This window comes from Chlamydotis macqueenii, chromosome 3 (assembly GCF_036417535.1).
Source record: "Chlamydotis macqueenii isolate bChlMac1 chromosome 3, bChlMac1.mat, whole genome shotgun sequence".
NCBI classification, from domain to species: domain Eukaryota; kingdom Metazoa; phylum Chordata; class Aves; order Otidiformes; family Otididae; genus Chlamydotis; species Chlamydotis macqueenii.
In genome coordinates this window covers 86181173-86200952 of record NC_141558.1, presented here as the reverse complement: position 1 = coordinate 86200952, position 19780 = coordinate 86181173, and the positions used below count along the sequence as shown (strand labels likewise).

At 34.5% G+C, this 19780-nt stretch overlaps 1 protein-coding gene across 2 annotated transcripts in view; it reads right to left on the bottom strand.

The window, feature by feature from the left end:
* Positions 1-19780, bottom strand: part of BTBD9 (BTB domain containing 9) — a 126043-nt gene that overhangs the window by 102185 nt on the left and 4078 nt on the right. For both annotated transcript variants that reach the window (XM_086745919.1, XM_086745920.1), the window contains exons 3-7: positions 16304-16514; positions 14878-15241; positions 13098-13362; positions 10814-11033; positions 6843-6962 (exon numbers count right to left, since the gene is read on the bottom strand). In XM_086745919.1, the coding sequence (XP_086602045.1) occupies positions 6843-6962; positions 10814-11033; positions 13098-13362; positions 14878-15241; positions 16304-16514 (1180 nt within the window). The remainder of the gene's footprint in view (positions 1-6842; positions 6963-10813; positions 11034-13097; positions 13363-14877; positions 15242-16303; positions 16515-19780) is intronic.

Genomic DNA, 19780 nt, shown 5'->3' with positions numbered 1-19780 from the left:
CCAATAAATACATTTAATACATAAGTACACCTTCTAAAGTAAAAATAATTCTACACTATACTTTCTATAGCAGCCAAGTACTTTAAGGGAAACACAGAATACTTAGACATATTATACCACTACTAATTCAACCTACTAGTATTAGAAAACATTTTTCAATTTAAAACAAATTAAAAAACAGGAAAAATGATATGCTTATACAATTCCCCCCACTTACAAGCATTATTCTACAGGCATCTATCAGTTCTTTTAATCAAAACATGCTTTAGGACCAAAAATGTACGCAGTAATAATTAATATTTTCCTTTGATTAGTCACATTATAATATCTCAAGAAGAGAGAAGACAATAAAATAGTAGCAAATGCAGATAAAAATTGACCCCTTTCTTCTTTCATTATCTTTTTCAAATTCTGATATTACTGACAAAATAGTATTACATTTTAAACTATAAAGTGGTCTGGTTAGCCAAATACTTCCCCAATTAAAACTCAGCATCATCCAATGTCAGATGAAACATGGGAAATGAATTGAAGAGTTTCCTTCTGATTTAATGTACAGTCTCCTTACTTGCTCCCTCTATAGCAAAAACAGCAAATCAGAACGATGCCATAAATCTGGGAAGGTTAGTACACAAGCACAACATGTACTAGGAATAACAAGTTCATGAAAGGAGTTTAAACAGAAAGACATTAAGTCTTCTAAACTTTTATTATAGTGACACCTTGTGGCTACATTTGACTTGTTTTGAGACTTTTCAATATTCATTTTCTTGCAATTGCTTTAATGAAGTTCTTCAAAATTTGCAGTCTAGGACAAAGTAAAAAGATGAAGCCACAAAACAAAAATGAACAGATGGAAAAAGTAAAGAAGATAAAACAGAAAATGACATTGCCCCTTTAAAGATATTTAGAGCTATTAACATGTACTTAATGTATTTGCACTTTTTTATCCCCCCAAAACAGCTGTGGCTTAGAATCACAACTCTGATTGCTATTTCAATTTGAAAATCTATCTTTTTTTTTTTTTATTGAACTATTGTGGCTTACCCATATTCAAACTGATATCCACACGGGTCATGAAAAATACCCTACAAGCAGCTCTTCTATGATTTTTATCACTGATTTATTGAAATGCAACACAATCCAACACTGTCAGGACTATGGACTGAATAAGTACTATATAAGAAAGTTAACTTTTTAATATAATCAAGAAGATGGTATTCATTTTTTCAGGTTAATGACAGGGTAAACAGTTGGCTTAATTAACAGGTATATATTAAAAATACTTGGAAATAGGAAAGAAAAACATTCCCTTCAAAAACAAGTAACAAATTACACAAGGAAAACAAACACTCAAGCATTCTCTCCTACATTGCCTAACTATTAAAAGAGGAAGCTGGAGTAACTATGAACCCGACACTTGTTCCTAACTTTGACAGCAACCTGCTTAAACAACTATTTTTATCTCCTATATTCCCTCTAAAGAAAGTCTTCAGCTATACAAGAAAATTGCTATCTAAGTGCAAACAATAAAAGTAGGACCAAAAGTAAAAAAAAAAAAATACAGTATCATATTAAAAAAGAAAAAAATTACCCTGTAATACTGCTCTCTTATTTGCTTCTTCTGCATAGTATATGGCTGTTCAATTTTTACAGGTGGCGGAATGCTTTCTAAAAGCATTTAAAGCAAAAGTTAAAAGTCTAAAATACAATTATGTCAATAAAAAGCCCAGGTATTACACCTGGCATTTTCTCTTACTAAAAAAAACTCCCCAAAATACAGCAACACTCTCCCACCTGTTACGCTAAGCTTCCAAGCCTTAGAAATAATCTTCCTCGTACAAATTAGTTTGTATATCTAAATTAAGGATTACATCCTACAAACCACAAATAAATCATCTTCTGTGTGTGAGAAAGCATAAACAATCTACTCATCTCCTTTTCATTATAGAATTTGAGAGTCCTTGGTCACTGCCCTTCCATTTTCCATCTATTAATCTAAACAAAGGCTATGGCTGGCAAAAAGTTATTCTGAACCTATTAAAACAGAGACTGGAGCATACAAGTAAGCAACAGGAAGAAGAGAAGAGTGTAAATAATCTTATTACGTTACTTACTTGATTCTGCCTAATCAGTTTGAATGGCTTGGTACATTCTTTGCCAAGTAGAAATTATCTTTCATGGGAAGCACAATAACTCCGTAACTCTAATACTATTGTCAATATTCCACAATCTACCATATATAAAAAAAAAAATCAAAGTAATTTTAAAGACCATGACACACATAATACAAAAATTGACTTGTTAAGGAGACTAAATTGGTCTTAATTAATTGTTGTATAAATTACTTCTTTTATTTAACAACTAACTGCCAGAAGCTTGCATTTTCTTCATCCAGCTAGTGTAAAAGACACAGTAGTTGTACACTTGAAAATGGATAGATTCACTTAAGAGAAAAGTGAGAGGTTTAAAAAAAAAAAAAAAAAGACAAAAAAACCCCAAAAAACCTAAAACCAGAAAAACTCAACCTGCACACGTGAAAATATAACATACGCTCCATCAATTTTTATGCTCATGGAAATGTCCAAATAGCTTCTTAAAACTCAGGTGAACACCTTAGTTCAGCTCTTGACAGCTCTCACCTTGCATAACTACTATTTATGTGAAAGGTAACTCAAAAAGGCAACTAACCTTGCCTAATGTTACAGGGCTCACATTCTCTTTATAATCTATTGAACAATTGCTCTGGTGTATCAGACACAAACAGGCTGTCCTTCAACAACACGCACAGAATATGGCATGTTTTACTCCTTCGCTTAGAAAAAAAAAGGTGGGTAAATAAAAAACCCAGCCAATAAACTTAGACTCCAATTCTTTGCTGCTCCTCAAAATGCCATCATATACAGTGATACTATAAAGCACTTTGAGCCAAAATAAACTTTTTTTTAAATAAAAAACCCAAACCACAACTGGTGGTGAAAGATACTTAGTTCATCATCATCTACTGAAAATGCATACAAATTGTTAAAAAAATTGCTACATGGTTCCCCAAGTGGCTGCTTGCAAAGAGATTATTATCTGCATTACTAGGACAAAAAGGGAATAAATGTTAAAACTAATAGCAAGAAGACAGAGCAAAGCATGATGCTTGCAATGCATTCCTCTGTACTGTCGCCCATGAACAGGAAAATTTTATCACTGGGACTTGTCACACTGACTCAAGAGTATACAACAGAAACAGTGTTGAGCAATATGAAAACATAACTAGTTTTGGATGTAAAGAATGTATTGATTAACCTAGTGCTAATAAATGTGAATGATTTGCTGAGTTACATTACAGTCTTCCTTTAAAAATGGAGCAGCCACTTACATCTTCAAATGGAATAAATGGAGGATTTTTTTCCATTATCTGTTGATAATCTGGTAACAACTTCTTTCTAGACAGAGCATATAAAACACTTAAAACATATCTGCTCTTTGGTAAGAATGCATAACTTATCTGTAAGAACAGGACATTAAATATTAAAAGAATACATTCTGACATAATCTCCTATTAGCTCATATTTTAAATCGGTGCTCACAACACTGGAGATCATCTCTTTGTTAGATGACAAAAAACTGCTATGTGTGTGTTTTAGGACTTCTGTTTTGTGTATGTTAGTATCCTAGAGATAACTAGTTTACCTCATGTAAGTAAACAAACTACTTTAAATACATAGTCACAAAACCCTGAAATTAGATGTAGAAAAAGGTAGTTTGCTACTCCTTGCTTACTTCTTTCTAAATAGAATATTAATTAAAAGCCAGATAAATAAAATTCTCAAATACTAATATGCATGCGTAGATAGCCTCCTCCATTCAAAGCCTCTCTTCTGAAGGTTATTTGGTCCAAATCCCTTACAAAAGCAGAGCCAACCTTAAATTAGACCTAACTATTTCTATTAATACAAATAAATAAATACTAAGTTTGCATAAAACCTAAAAAAATTGTCAGCAATTTCAGGTCTCCAATTACATTTAAAATAGCCTTTTCTTTTTATTTGCAGGAAAAAAATACATAAAAAGAACAGTAAATTACAGCCACAGTACTTTTACTTTACTGCACACTTACTGTAACGTAGGCTTCAATTCACTGATGTAAAGAGAGATTACAGAACAGCCTTATCTAAACTACCCTGAATTATCACGTTGACTCAACAACTGAGAACTCATATTGCCTTAAGGTTACTGCTCCTTAACAATAGGTACTCATAAATTTATGCTGCTACATGACTTTCTCTTTCGTTTTTTCACTCACTCTTCAAAGTAGCTGCACCTCCAGGGAATTCCCCAACACTCTGTGGGTATGATAATGAGGAACACAGACTTATAGAAAATAACAGGTTTCCTAGGGATCATGGAGCAGAATAGGAAAAATTAGAGGCATGAGGACTATGCAACAAGGTAATCTGTGCTGTATTTATGCGGACAATGGTATACTTCAAATATCTGCTAAAATAAAACTTCAAGGGGGATGTCTCCAGGTGTGCTTGAGTTTGCATTTAAGTGGAAAATACATAGCTATGCATACAAAAACACCACATGAAGTGAACTCTCTCCTGATAACCTGCTCAGGTAGAGGGCAAGTCATTCTAGTGAGACTCCACCTGGAGTACTGTATCCAGTTCTTGAGCCCCCAAGATAAGGGGGACTTGTTGGAGTGAGTCCAGAGGAGGGCCACAAAGATGATGAGAGGGCTGGAGCACCTCTCCCATGAGGACAGCCTGAGAGAATTGGGGCTGTTCAGCCTGGAGAAGAGGAGGCTCTGGGGAGACCTTATAGCAGCCTTCCAGTACCTAAGGGGGGCCTACAGGAAAGACAGGGAAAAACTCTTTAGCAGGGCCTGTTACAATAGGACAAGGGGGAACAGTTTTAAAATAGAGGGAGGTAAATTCAGCCTGGACATCAGGAAAAAAATTTTTACACTGAGGGTGGTGGAACACTGGAACAGGTTGCTCAGGGAGGTGGTAGATGCCCCATCCCTGGAAACATTCAAGGCCAGGTTGGATGGGGCTCTGAGCAACCTAATCTAGTTGGAGATGTCCCTGCTCCTTGCAGGGGGGTTGGACTAGAATCATAGAATGGTTAGGGTTGGAAGGGATCTTCAAAGGTCATCTGGTCAACCTTTAAAAGTCCCTTCCAACCCAGACCATTCTATGATTCTATGATTAAAAGATCACTGGAGAACTAGAATGTACAAAAGGTCCTTTTGTGCCAAAAATGAGTAAGGTACCACTTAAAACTCTGAAATAATGTTTTCCTCTCCACTCTTCCCTGTCTGCACTTTCAGGCAAGGCTACAAAGACCCTTCACCAAAACAGAACAACGATGCTTTCAAAACACAGCACACATACACAGATGAAGACAGCTGAGGCAGGGGATGACAAACAGATAAGCAGACAACGACACAGAAAAATCCCTTTTGGTCAAGTCTTTGGATGAGGTCAAAGAGCAGCTGCCCTTTTGAAAGAAGAATAAGAAAAGGCCCACTGTAACATCCTAGACCTCTTCAAATCTTGGTAACATGATGGAAGCAAAAAGGTATCCAATCCGTCCACTTTGTACCAAGTTAAGACCACATAGACAGAAAAAAAATATCCCCAGGAAATTTAAAACACCTATAAACTATATGACGTATTTCATCGTTGCTAGATGACTTATCACAGACACCTTTAAGCAGAAATTTATTAGATGCACACGCAAACTAAGGAACCATTTCAGAAAGAGAAAACAGTAAAACCAGGCTCAAAAAGCTTACAGGGAAAAGGTGAGACTGTATTTGTATCAGGAAAAATAAATTTCAAGTCAGTTACATTCTGTATGAATGTATTAAAGAATAGGGAGGCTGAGAGTGAGTTATCTGAGAAGGAGATACACACAAGTGATCCACCAGATTCTTTCCTCATAGACTAAACTGCTTGCCAGCAATCCCATGTTACAGAGCAGGAAAGATCAGAGAAAGAGGTCGTTCTCTGGGAAAAAGAAAGCACTTCCCCTCCTTGGGGATTCCAAGAGTTGCTGTGCTGATTAAAAAGTTTGTGTCTACAGAATTATTACAATATAGGGCATTTCCCCTTTGAGTCTACGACCCAAAACTTAATGACAATAACATCTTCAGAATCTAAAGATTGTGGCCTCTCTATTAACGAGCGCGGCTCAGTTTTTGGATAAGACAGTTTCAATGTGATTATAAGCTTTTTCCAGAATTCCCGGCACCTACAGTAAAAAGACATCATCACCTTTAATAACTATTAAACCCGTCTAGCTGCTTTGGTTTACACAAAGCATTGCTCAAATCTCCATAGTCCTAACTCTCCCCTTTCACTTTTTTCACAACTATTTAAAACACTCTTTCAATGCAACAGCAGAAAATATACAAAATATATAAAAACACATTTCCAAGTTCTATAGCAAGTATGTAAATCCATTTTAAACATTTTGGCAGTCAAGGAATGACATTTATTACTGAGTGAAAAAACCACATCAGCTGCAAGAGGAAAACTTGAGTATGACCACAAAAAAAAAAAAAGAAAAAAAAAAAAAAAAGAAAGGAGAAAGAGGTATGTAGAGACAGAAGCACCAGGGTTTTCAAAACGGGATGTCTGCAATTTATCACCTATAGTTATATTAAAAAAGCATCCACCAAGACAGACAAATTTATTTATTTTTTTTAAGATAGCTAGTGAAAGTTGTGTATATCATACACTATCAGAAATACATAATGCAGTAGCAAAATCCAGCAACTTATTCTGGTATCTACATTATGTAATGATAGCCATGCAATATTACATTGATGAACTAACCTGCAGACACGGGCAGGAAAATACAGGTTCTGCCAGGACCGGCAGAGGTATTTAGAGTGATCAATAACCCGAATCCAGTCTAACTCATCCATGGACACCTCAATGTAGTAGGAATAAGACCTGTGGATCGTAAAAAAACAAAAAAAAAAAACAAAAAAAAAAAAAACAAACCACAGTCAGAATATAAGCAGCCACATTTTAGGTTATTGAATTTTACACTTTCTTCTGGATTTTCAGTTGTGCTGAAAAGGTGGCTATTTGTTCCTATTCACAGACCTATATCTAAGACATCTAAAAGAGATCCTCATCTTCAAACTAGCTTTGAAAATAAATTCATATTCAGTTATGTTAAGACATGTTTTCAAAATGACTTAAAACATCCTAATGCTCACAATCTGCAGTAATTAGATGAGACCATTGTCCCTTAAAAAATGCAATGGAGACTTTCACCTCAGCCATTAAAATAATCATTTGTATTCCTTCTGTGTGGAATAAGTCTAAAACATCAGTGATACAGTTATTTCTACTGTCATATCAATAAAGAAAAATAAACACTGAGCAGATAAAAAATGCAAATTCAAAGCCTTCACTTGAAAAATGCAAATTTACTTTATGATCATTTTCTTACTGACATTCTTCACTTCTGACCCTTTCAATTCTTTATGATACATTGTTAAGCCTGTCACTACTTACATATCCCTAATTACCTCATAAAAAAAAAAAGTAGTCAAGAAGTAATCTTTAACTTCTTCTTGCTTATCAATTATGTTTAGCTTATAGTTTGCTGTTTGGAGAAAGCAAACTCTAACTAGAACTTAAAAGTCACAGCTATTTCTATATTATACCGACAACAGTGACAATTAAAATGAAGTGGAAACTCCACTTCTGGATCAGCAAATTGTGAAATATATATTTCAGAATATATTCTCTCTCTTAATGTACTAGTCCACAACATTCACAAGCATGTCAAAAGCAGAATGTTAGCACTTATCCTCCTTTCACACTGATTTCTAAAAGAAGAGTTGCTCTTCCAGAATTCTACATAGATATCTTTTGTTAAACAATAATGCCTTTGTTAATTTTTCCAACATTTTGCTGAGGACTTAGAGGGTTATAGGTCTAAATTGGTATCGTTTAAAAATTCATAAAATGTTAGATAATACTGTTAATACCAATTTATGCACTTAGAAAGGTAATGAAAAGTCTTTAAGATGTCAATTGCATAACGGACTTTCACATTTGCACCAACCAGATGTGTAATATTCACAATCCACTGTGTTTTAGCAACATTATTATTACTAGCCTACACCTATTTGACTGAACTAGGCTCCAGCATCTTAAGAGATTAATCAGTTCAAATCCAAACATTACTGTCTGTCCTCTCTGTGATGAGAATTTAGGGATTCTAACATCACCATCGCTAGACTAACGTAAATTTGTAACGAATATACAACACACTATTTTTTTTTGTTTCTGAAAGTACCAAGCAAATAGAAGTTATCTCAAAACTACAGTTCTGTTATCATACACAACACCATGCCTTTAATTTTTCTTAAGGATAGCATCTTTTTTTGCAGAGGTAATTTGGACAGCTAGTCTCTTCAGCACTTTTGTATCTAAGATTAATCTGTTAATTACACCTCTAAACTAGAAGTGCAAAACACACCAGTTAATTTGTAACTGGTTCTGTTAAGAATGTACATTATCTCTACAAAGATATCCAACAGATCAGAGCTTCACAGAGACAGTTAAGATGAATGAGTAGTTTAAAGAGACGTTCAACAAGAAGCCACCAGTCACTTGTACAGTTGCTAAAACATCTCTTTTGGAGACACTATTCATGTATCCCATGAAAAAGATGCATATAAGTGGTTGGTAACTCTTAGACTAAAACAGTATATAGGTTGGAAAGGATCTCTAGAAAAAGTAAAGACAATCATAGAGCAAGTTCCTTGAGGTCTTGGCTAGTAAAGTTCTGCATACCTACAAGGGTTGATATCCATAACCTCTCTGGGTAAACTCTTCCCAAGTTCAACTACTCCATTATGAATTATTTTCCGAACATTTAATAGGAATTTATCTTGTTGCTTGTGTCCACTACTCTTTGCCCTCTCAGCCTACAGCTGTAAGAGGAGTCTGGCCCTGTATTCTCTAAACTCTTTCAACAAAACAAGTGAAGATAGCAATAAGTTCCTCCTTCTAAGCCTTCTTCTCTTAAAACAGCAAGTTCTCTCAGTATCAAATTGTGCATCGTGTGCTCAAGCCCTCGTTATATTGGTGTCCTACTGAACTCACTCCAGTATGTCAGTATCTTATACTGAGGAGGCCACAACTACACAAAGTAATCCAAATGCTTCCTTTTCCATTTATCTTAGACAGTTGAGCTACTGGGGAGAAAAAAAACTTGACAATTCAAGTAGCACATTTGATAGGACGCGAAAGAAAGTCCAACAGCAAACTTTCCACAGAAAGCCAACATGTCAAGATGGCACAGAAAATAGATCCTAAGCCACTGTACCCTCAGTATTTTATGAAGACAAAAAGTCTACAGTAGAGGTCCATCTTGTCTGATATTTGGCCAGCAACAATGGTTTGTTCTACAAATTTTACGGGAAGGATCCAGGACACTAAGCTACAGATAATTTTTTAATAATCTGTCCCAAGGAAAAGGGGTTTTTCCCTGAGTTTCAGCAGCTGTTGATTTGTGCCTTTCAGACGAGGGGCATTTTACCAGTTAAAAGCTCTCTAAAAACTGCTAGAGAACTCCTTATTATTAATATATCTCTAATACTTTCAAAAATTTTATAAAATTGGTTGATAATTGGTTTATAAATTTGGTTGATCTTCTGAGACAAGTAGTTTAATATTCCATGAAGTAGTTCCTTGCATCTTCAAAGTTTTATTTTTCAATCTTTCCAAAAGGAATAGAGGAGAAGCACAAATCTCAGTTGAACTGAATCAGGAGAATTTACTTGAAACAATTAAACAGCTAAAACTTCAGGCAGTTTGTTTTCAATTATTAACAACTGTAATTCGTATTTTAAAAATAATTTAATTTAGTTAAGAAAGCAAAATGCAACTCTTCTGCAATTCTAAACTGTTAGTCTAGAAGTAGTATAAAATTAATCTTTTATCAGAACAGTAATAATGCGTTAAAAGTATAAGCAGTTTGTTTTATTGTTTTTAATAGAAAATTGCTTATGAATCTCTGCATGAGCTGTCTACTAAATTGTAAAATCTTTGTCGTGGCAAGTTGTAAAATTAACACATCCAATTTGTCAGACAGAAACAACCTTGCAATTTTCCTACTTAAGTACTCACTCAGGTATTCAAATATGCATAATTTGATCTTTCACACATTCCATAATCATCTAAACTAGCTGAGCATAATTTGGCTAGGGCATCCATGATAGTTCATACTTCACCAGTCTCACCATAAAGCGACTTCCATTAACTACTGTAGTCAGTCAGTAACTCACATTCTAAGTAAATTTTACTATCTGTGAATTATTGTCAACTTATGTTATTTCTTAATAACTTTGATATAGCAAGAAAATCTGAACAAAACATTCCTTCAACGTTTGGAACGTAAATACATAAAAAATAAGATTTCTGCAGAAGAACTAGAATATTGTTTTTCAAACAAAAATAAAAGCAGTTGAAAATTAAGTGGCAAATAGAAAACAATTAAAATTACGTAAACTTTCATTAGTAATATAAACTATTCAATGAAGACACAGTAAATACATTGAAATACTATGAGGTAGTTTAGTATTACAAAATATGGTCTGGTGTGTAAGTAACCAAAACTGCATTTAAAAACAGAGTGTTTTCAAATAAAACTTGTCATTGTCATCTCCAATACTGTATCATGCTGTTTTTGTAAAACATTTAATGAAAATTTTGCAATGATACATTATCACTAGTACAAAATGCATTAACTTCCCTTTTTACGTCAACTTGGCACCTACCGACTATCTCTGTCCCACAGAAGTATTCGTATGTGGTTGATTATTGACGGTTGGCCTAGTTTAATTTCAATTCCAGAACGGCAGTCATCATCGATCGGGTGTCGAGAGAAGCCGTGATCCAAATCATAGTTCTGAGTGTCCCCATCTAATAAAGCAGACTTCAGCTCCCCTTTCACAACCTGCGCTCCATACTTCATTGTTGCAATATTTTCGCCTGGTACTAAGAAAATGAAATAATTGATTAATATTTACGCTATCATACTGCAAATTAGATGTTCTGAACATCAACTGCATTAGATCAGAACAAAGATATCGCCAGTATCCCTTCTTGGCCACAAACATATGCTAAAGGGGAAAAGAAAAAAAAAAAAAAAAAAAAAAAAAAAAAAAGTACCACAAGAGAGGCAATTTAACATTTTGCTTCTTGCATTTGATGTCTTTTATGCTAATAACAACTAATGATAATTTACTACTATGTAACATTTATATTCTCAGAATCCTTCATGATTTTACATAACTCTGTTGTACCTTCCTCATTCAATCACCACTTTCCTCCTGGTTTTAAAGTTTTGGTCTATTTAGTCTTTCCTTATGATCAACCTCCTGCCATACCTCTAATAATATTTTTGCCCTTTCTTTCCAATATTTTTTTGTTCTAGTTTCAATTGAGTTTTGGGTTTGTTTATTGGTTTGTTTTTTTTCTGAAGTGGGAGGAAACGAAATATCACATAAAATGTTCAAGATGTGAAGGCACCATGAATTTGCAGAGTGGTATATACAGTGGTGTAGCTATACAAGCTATTTTGACAGCTCTACAAGCTTCCAGTACTCTGCAAAGCTAAACAAACCTGATTGAAATGGTAAACTTTTGGCTACTTCAGCTTTTAAGCAACATGGTAAAGCAAGTTTTTTATGCCACCATTTCACAGTAATAAACCTGTCACTTCCTAGGAACTGATCTTCCATCAAAATAACTGGAGATAATGATCCCTAACTCCAACTTCAAAACAGTACATTGATGAATCATCCTGTTAAAAAGACATCTTTAACAGTCTTGTTTGAGAAGAGGCCCTAGAAAACACGATCTGAAAGCTAAATGATGAAAAGCTGCCCCTGAACTCTTTGGGTAGGTTGGCAACAGAAGTATGAATTTTAGATGTTAAACTAAACATCCTGTTGAAGAACTGAATTTGAAGTGGTAAAATTTTAACTATATTGTAGTACTACTACATAAAAACATCAAATGCACAGTTATGAAATTGCAAGTGGTCATCAATGTTTCCACAACACAAAAAGTCCTAAGAGCATGAACTAGTACTAAAACAACACAGAAATTAAATTCTCTAAAAAGCTGTGATTTTGACAAAGCTAGAAATTTTGAGATTATGAGCATATTATTATTAAGATATAAATATGCAGGAAAGAAGTTAGAAAACACACATTTAACTTTTTCAAATTTATCTACAGCCCTGTTAACAGAACGTCTTGCATGACATACTTGTACAATATCCTAATACTAAACTCTTATGTTTAAACATGAATAACTAACTTCTTAGAGAGAACAAAGGAGAGACGCAGTTGAGAAAGCAGTTATGATTTTCAGGGCCCATCATGCATGACTAACAGACTATAGTGCAGGCTCTCAAAGAACATTTAACTTAATTCTTTGCTGTGAGGCAAATACTCTATAAATCATACATTAGACAGCAAACAAATAATATCTAAGGCTCTGTTATTCTTTTTGAATTAACAGAGAGCACAGACAAAACTCAAACAAAAGGGTTCTCATACTTTTTAGGCTTCCATTAATACAATTTTGGAAGACTTGTTCATACTATTTGGGCAAGCATGTAAAGAGTAACAGAAAAATTAAAAGTACTGGAGAAAAGACAAAAAACTTAATGAAGTCGAGAACAAGTCACTGTCAACATGAAATCAATTGAATATCATATATCCCACAGCCAACGCATTTTTATTTTTAATGTTTTTGCAAAAGTTTTTGTATTGAAATAGCACTCCCTCTAGGAAAATACACTCTCATTACAACATTCACGTTTGAGCAGTATCTGAGATACAAAGCAAAAAAATATGTTGACTATTATTATTTGAGGAATAGAAATGGCAAGAACAGTACCTAACAAGGTATTTAATTTTGTAAGGCTTTTAAAACACATAATAATAGATAAAAACTCAAAGCACAAATTAGCCATCTCCTCCAGACAACTACAGTCACTAAATGAGGAGGAAAAAAAAAAAAAAACAAACCAAAAAACCTGATGCTTACTTAACATGCCCCGGTAGTTGAGGTCCATGTCCCGACTCTCGGAACGAATCTTAATGGCATCTAGGATGGCATCAGGTGACAACAATCCAGAAGGCCTTACAACATTCAGTAGTTCTGTTAGACTCATTAGGGGCAAACGTACTGCTTGCATGATTTCAGCATGGTTTTCCTTGGGGTTATGTTTACACCAATTCATCAAAGCTTGAAAAATGTCCTTCTCAGGAGCTGCAAATGAGTCCCTCAGTACAATACTCAGAAGAGCAGGCTGGAAAAGGAAAAAAACAAAACAACTCAAATAAAGAGAAAGGGAAAAAGGGAAGGGAAAAAAAAAAGGAAATCAAAATAAGGCAAAAATTAACAGGTATTTCAACTTGCAGTTGAAAGAATCTCCAAAGGAGTGAGTACCTGAAACTGTAGCTTGTTTTAGTTACTTATGCAAGAATTACAGTATCCATTATGTAAATAATAGGTAATATTACAAACCCACTAGGAGAAATAAGTCACAATTGAAATGCAGGGAACTACTCAAACCAATTTAATTCCAGTTACTACTTCAAACTTAGTTTGGAATATAAGAAGTGATTTGGGGTTTTGGTAGCATAGTTCAAAACATTCCTTTAAACTTAGGCTAGTATAAGAACACTGATGAGAAAAATCAAGTGTGGCTTGGAATTACCTTTTTAAACCATTTCTAACTACTTGTGATTTCCCCCTCGACCCCTCCTCTCTACCAACTTAGAATCAGCAGACAAAAATCTCAGTGGCTCTTATTCATACAGAAAAACTACTGACTGCAAAATGACAACAAAAACAATTGAACAGTTTTTCGATTTTCACTTAGCTAGCAGAATAATTAGGCATTTGCCTAAGAAAAGGATAAATCTCGTATATACCAAGATTGGCTACGCCAAAGATGTCATAAAGTATGTGCTACCTGATGAACGACGTTTGCCAACTTCTTTACCGAAAATATGCTCTTAAATGTCCAATCTAACAAACTGTGCATGACAGAGTACATCAGAGAGAAAAATGGTTTTTTTCCCTACACAACTAGTAAGTTAGTCAGCAGGACAGAGTGTCTTGTATTTACTCAAGAAATAGACCCATCACAGCCTGGGTCTCTGACTCAGGCACAAATATTTATCCACATCTAACAACAACAACAAAACCAACACACAAAAACCCAAACCATCCTACAACACCACCATATTATGCAGTTTCAGAACATGATGACAATCAGCAATGTAAGTTACAGCAATCTCCAGAATGCTTTAGCTTACATAACAGAAAATCACCCATCACTGAAGAAGTCTATACCAGGAAATTAATAATATGGAGTATTTTCTACTGTCTTAAAATCTTTACGTTATTATCCCCTGAGCAGCACACAGAAGCCAAAGTATATTATTTCATTAACAGATGGAAAAAGATAAATTAAGATTAGATTTCCTGCTCCCACCTTTTAGAATACTCCATCAGATTTACTATGTTTAGCTATACCGGTTTGTCAAAATTAAATACCTAAAAATTCAGAACAGATCACCAGGAGTTTCAGTTCAGCTTGGCTTGAACATTTCCAACTGTCACATTTTCACTAGTGAAACTAGTGAATTTAGTGAATTTTAGAAAATTAAACCTGTTAACTAACATATAAACTTGTATTTGGTGCCCAAATAGTATTTTATAGTATTGGGGCACAAATAGTGCTATTTTGTAATGAAGTTGTATACAGATTAAGATTAACATTCCTGGGGAAAAAAAGTGTAAACAAAAGATATACCTTAGAAAGTGACAGGAAGCCTTCGCTGGAGAGTACCTCTTGGGCATTTCTATCCATGAACATACAGCACATACAAGTTAATTTGGGAAGCGAATAAAGACTGGCAACATCAAATGTCATACAGACATTCTGAATATTAAGTATTGTGCAAAGATACTCAGATGTAGAATCTTCCAGTTCTGGGAACCCATATTTATGTGCTAAGCTTAGGAAGTCTAGGAGAACCTCCTCTTTCTCATCTCGTAGCGTAGCACGACCAGTGTAAATATATTTCAATAGCATGGTAAATGCTTCTGCAGTGGTGTCCTGAAGAGGAATTTCTGCTTCAGGCTGAGATTCTCTCATTCCGCCATACAACAATGCTCTATAAGGAAGATAAAATTTGAGAAATTTATATCCTGATAAAAACTAGGCAAAAAAAGTAGAAAGAGAAAGGAATAAATGACTATGTACAGCAAGGGGAATACAAAGGGGACATTTACAAAAGAAAAGCCCTTATATTTGGCATTTAAAGTGCAGCTCTACTCAAGAATAATATTCTAATGCATGATGTTTTTATCCTAAACAACCGCTGCTCCATCTCCACTTTGAATAACAGCTTGCGGAACAGAAATAAGATTCTCATCTATTTCTTTTTTTTTTAATACAGAACTATCAGTGAGGAAAAAAAAAATAAAAATTTCAGAAAGGAAGTGAAACCAATCATTCACCATTATAACAGCAGTGACAGATTAGCAAATTTCGGCATTCTTGATCCTTTGTTCCTTACTCTAAACCCAACACACAGCAACTCTGGTGAAATCCTGAATCTTGAGAAAAATCCAAGTACTCATAATTATTTTTTAATATGACAGACTGTTTGAACACAATTTGCATTCACACTTTAGTTTAGTTATTAGCTTATTCCTCTGACAAAATTAACTGGAGAAGGATTATGAGGAAGTTCTATTAATTATATTTACAGTGAAAAATGCCCAGCTCTTGAAAAAGATGGATTATTATTATTATTCAAAGTTTTAAAATATATATTCTATCCTGTATCAGCCAGATGTCTTTCAATACTCAATTACAACATGTCAAGACTAAACTTTCTAATCAAGTGTATTCCATAGATGCACACCATCCATACTCTGAGAAATTAAAACAATCTTACAGCACAACTTTTCTGTTCTGAAGTTATCTTTCTCATGAATTTGTGAAACTACCTTCAAAATCCAATTTAATGAAGGTCAAAAGAATAACATCATGACACGGTATTTATCTTTTTATATTTGGACACAATGATTTGATGTGCTGGGAAACATTCACACAGAAAAGGTCACACTCAATGGACAGATGATTACACCCTGAAAAGTTCACAGAGAAACAATGTTTATCTTATCTGCATGAAAATTTCCTGCAAGTCTGATGAAAAGCTATACTTCACCTGAAATAATGGCATCTAGCAGCCAGGATCACTCTGTGTGCCGGAAAACGTTTCTTTTCTACAATAAAAGTAACGTCACTATATTCTTCCCCATTCATTAGAGCACCAATATGCTCTGACAGAATGTGAACGTGGTCAATCTCACCCACAGCTGTGTAAGGACGAAGCGGATGGCTGTTACTCATCTTGGAGGGATGGTGATATTGGTAGCCTAAATGGAAAAATAAAGCAACCAGTATTATAAAGGACACAAATATTAAAAATGGCAAAGATCAAGCTGCAATTATGAAAATAAAAATTAACTAGGGTAATTACCATATATTACAAGAAAAATTAAACAAATGGGTTTTCTATTAAAGCTCATTTACAAGAGTCTTTGATGCAGCTTGTATTAACAATTCTAGCTGACAGAAAACACTTCAGAGAATTCCGCCACCTTGCTGTTCTGTCAGTCCTTTCAACTTAAAATGAAAAAGCTTCTACAAAAAAGCTTCCAAAAAAAAGGAATTAAAAATTTTTAAAAATTAATGAAAATTATCATTAGAAAGCAGTTTTACCTGAATTAAAATGCACTTAAATTATAAAGAAATAAATAATATGAACAATTAAGCATAATCTTAACTCCCAAGTCTATACTAAAATCAGTGACAAGTGAAAACATTAGTGTTTTTGCAGAATTCCAATCAACTTCCCAGAACTGGGAGAAAATAAACAATTCAGATTACTTCTAAGAAATAACAGACAAAGTCTGTTAAACAGTAAAGTTTTACAACATACAATTCAATTTTCTTACCCTTTACACTCAATTTTCTTGATGCCTTCTTGTTCCCTCATATATGCAAGAAAATAAACCCCCTAACAGCTCTCAGTCATAACAGTCGAAGACTGTCCACTAATGTACAATTCAGATAAATGCATTAGTCATATCTCCTATGGAATTCTTTTGTTACTTCTTAACTCACAAGAGGTTTTAGTTTTGTGGTTTTGCTTTATTTCAGCAACAGAGGCTTTCTGTAATCTCAGTGGCAGAAGCATCCACAGGAGAATTTAAGTCTTAAATCACCTTCTATCGTTATATTTCAGTTTATTTTTAAATAAAAAAAGGTTGGTTGTTTCAGATAATAACCATCCATATTTTCAGAGACACTTTCTATGCTTCAAAGACCAGCCACTTTTCAAAATGGGCACATACTCACTGCTGAAGAAACATAGTGTACCAAAAGAAGCAGGAAAATTATTAAGTCATACTCTGCACACTGCTAACACATAAATCTTTTAACTGAAATATTTATGATATAAATGCATTTTAAGCTATATTTTAAAAATACGAGAAAATATCCATCTGTTTTCAGTCATTTCTACCCCAATAGAGAAAAGAAAACACATGCACACTAGGTTAAGCATTATTTGCCCTCCTGTAACATCTGGAAACACTTAACCCAAAATCAAGACACTGTAGAAACACAGTCCCAAAGAACTAGAAAAAGTGACAGAAACAGAAAACAAGGTTTGAGAAAAATACAGCATACTAAATTGATAATATAGATCACAGCACAAATGTGAACAAAAAAAAAAAAAATAGCTTTCCTCAAGCTGCCTCTACTACTTGAATTAGAAGCTGCGTGCCTGCGTAGCCGTTACAGTGTGGAACCAGCAATACTGGCCGAGATACTGGAGGCAGCCTAACCATGGGAACACAGAATACTGTACAGTCGTTCTTCTATCCTGACATGACAGTAAATTAATTTACGTGGTTTTTCATAATAACAGACTGTTTCTTCCATTTGCACTGGTTAATTTACAATTAGCTAAGACAACTCTGCACTAAACAGATTTACGCAACATACACTTCCAGTAACATTTACTTTGTAACAAGCAAGATTAACTTAACTGACATCAGTCCAGTTGCATCTATTTATAGTAGCAATAATATTTACCACAACATAATTATCTCAGTTTATAGACAACAGTAAAATTGAAATGTCCTCAAAATATAAAACCTTTTATTACACCAAAGGAGCAAACAAAGGGATGTATTTGTTACTCAGTTTCAAATCGCAAGTCTCAATACTCCTTCAAAACTTCTGCACCTTACAAAACTATAATTGCTGTTGTTGATTTTCAGTCACAATAGCCAGGCAACCAAGTTATGTGTGAGTTACATGCACATTATCAAGCAACTAGCTCTCTTCTGCTAGTTCCAATTCTGACTAATTAGGGAAGTTCATTTATGATACTTCATACACGTACAAGTACAGAAACATATTGGTTTTAAAACCTATTTTTAATTTACTTTTTTCTACATTCTGCTTCTTTGTTTCCTTCATCCACTCTTGTCTCTAAAAAAATAAGAACAGGTACTATCTTAACAAAACTTAAGAGACTATAAAAGTGGCAAAGATAAGGGAATGCCATCAGCTACACATTAACTTCACTTCCAGAAACTGTGGGTGTTGCCACTTACCAACAGGGTGAAAAGTTCAAGAGAAAATTGTTTCCATTTCAGGTTAAATAAGTAAATAAAGTCAGAAGCACACTTGCGTCTCAAGGGTACATAAACCTCTCTCTGGAACAAGAATCAATGTATAGAACAGGGCAAAACCTGAACTGTGGACACTTGCTAATAAGCTGGTGATGCCAGTCCTTACAAACTTCAAGATCCCAAACTACTGCAAGCAATGAAAGTAGAAATTTGGAGCTTACACACAGGGATTTCTAAGACTAACTTGATTCAATATTTAATATTCTGCAAATTGCTGGTACAATGTACTATTTTAAATTGCCAGTTTCAAACAAGAACATGCTGGTCACGGGAAATACAGGACTCAAAACGATGGCTATGAGCCTCTAGCTGAGGAGCTTTTCAAATGCTTGAATTACACAAAGTGTTGGAAACTGGTAATTTTATGAAAACTACGTACATACCTTACATGCTTTCTGTGGGTAACACTAGTACATTGAAGAAGCACTCAAAGTCTACAACTATGCATTTCCAATGCAAGCTTTGTCTGTATTGTGGATTTTACACAAAAAGCAGCGCAATGAGAGTCTCACCTTCAAAAATATAGAACCAAATAACACGACTTCAGATCTTCCCAGACTGGATTAATGAATGGTATGAATTCAGTTAACCCTTGAAGTCATCTGCACATTTCTTGTTCGAGGAAGTAAAAAGCAATATATACCGCTTTAATTGTGGCAAGCTGCTATGAGCACACAACTTCCCTGGACAGCTAAACACGTATTTTTCTAGTTGCAACTCAAAGTATTATTTATGATAAAAAAGATAGATGCTGCTGGAGGCTTGGCAAAACCCTTCCTGGTGATTAAAGAACACTTAACAAACTTCAGAAAAAAAGGCCACACCATTTACCAATCTCTTGTCAGCACCATAACCTGCTTCCAGGAGGTATTCAGAACTAATGAACTGCTTCAGGAGTCAGCTGCTGCAGCTTTGTTCATGCCATAGAACTAAAC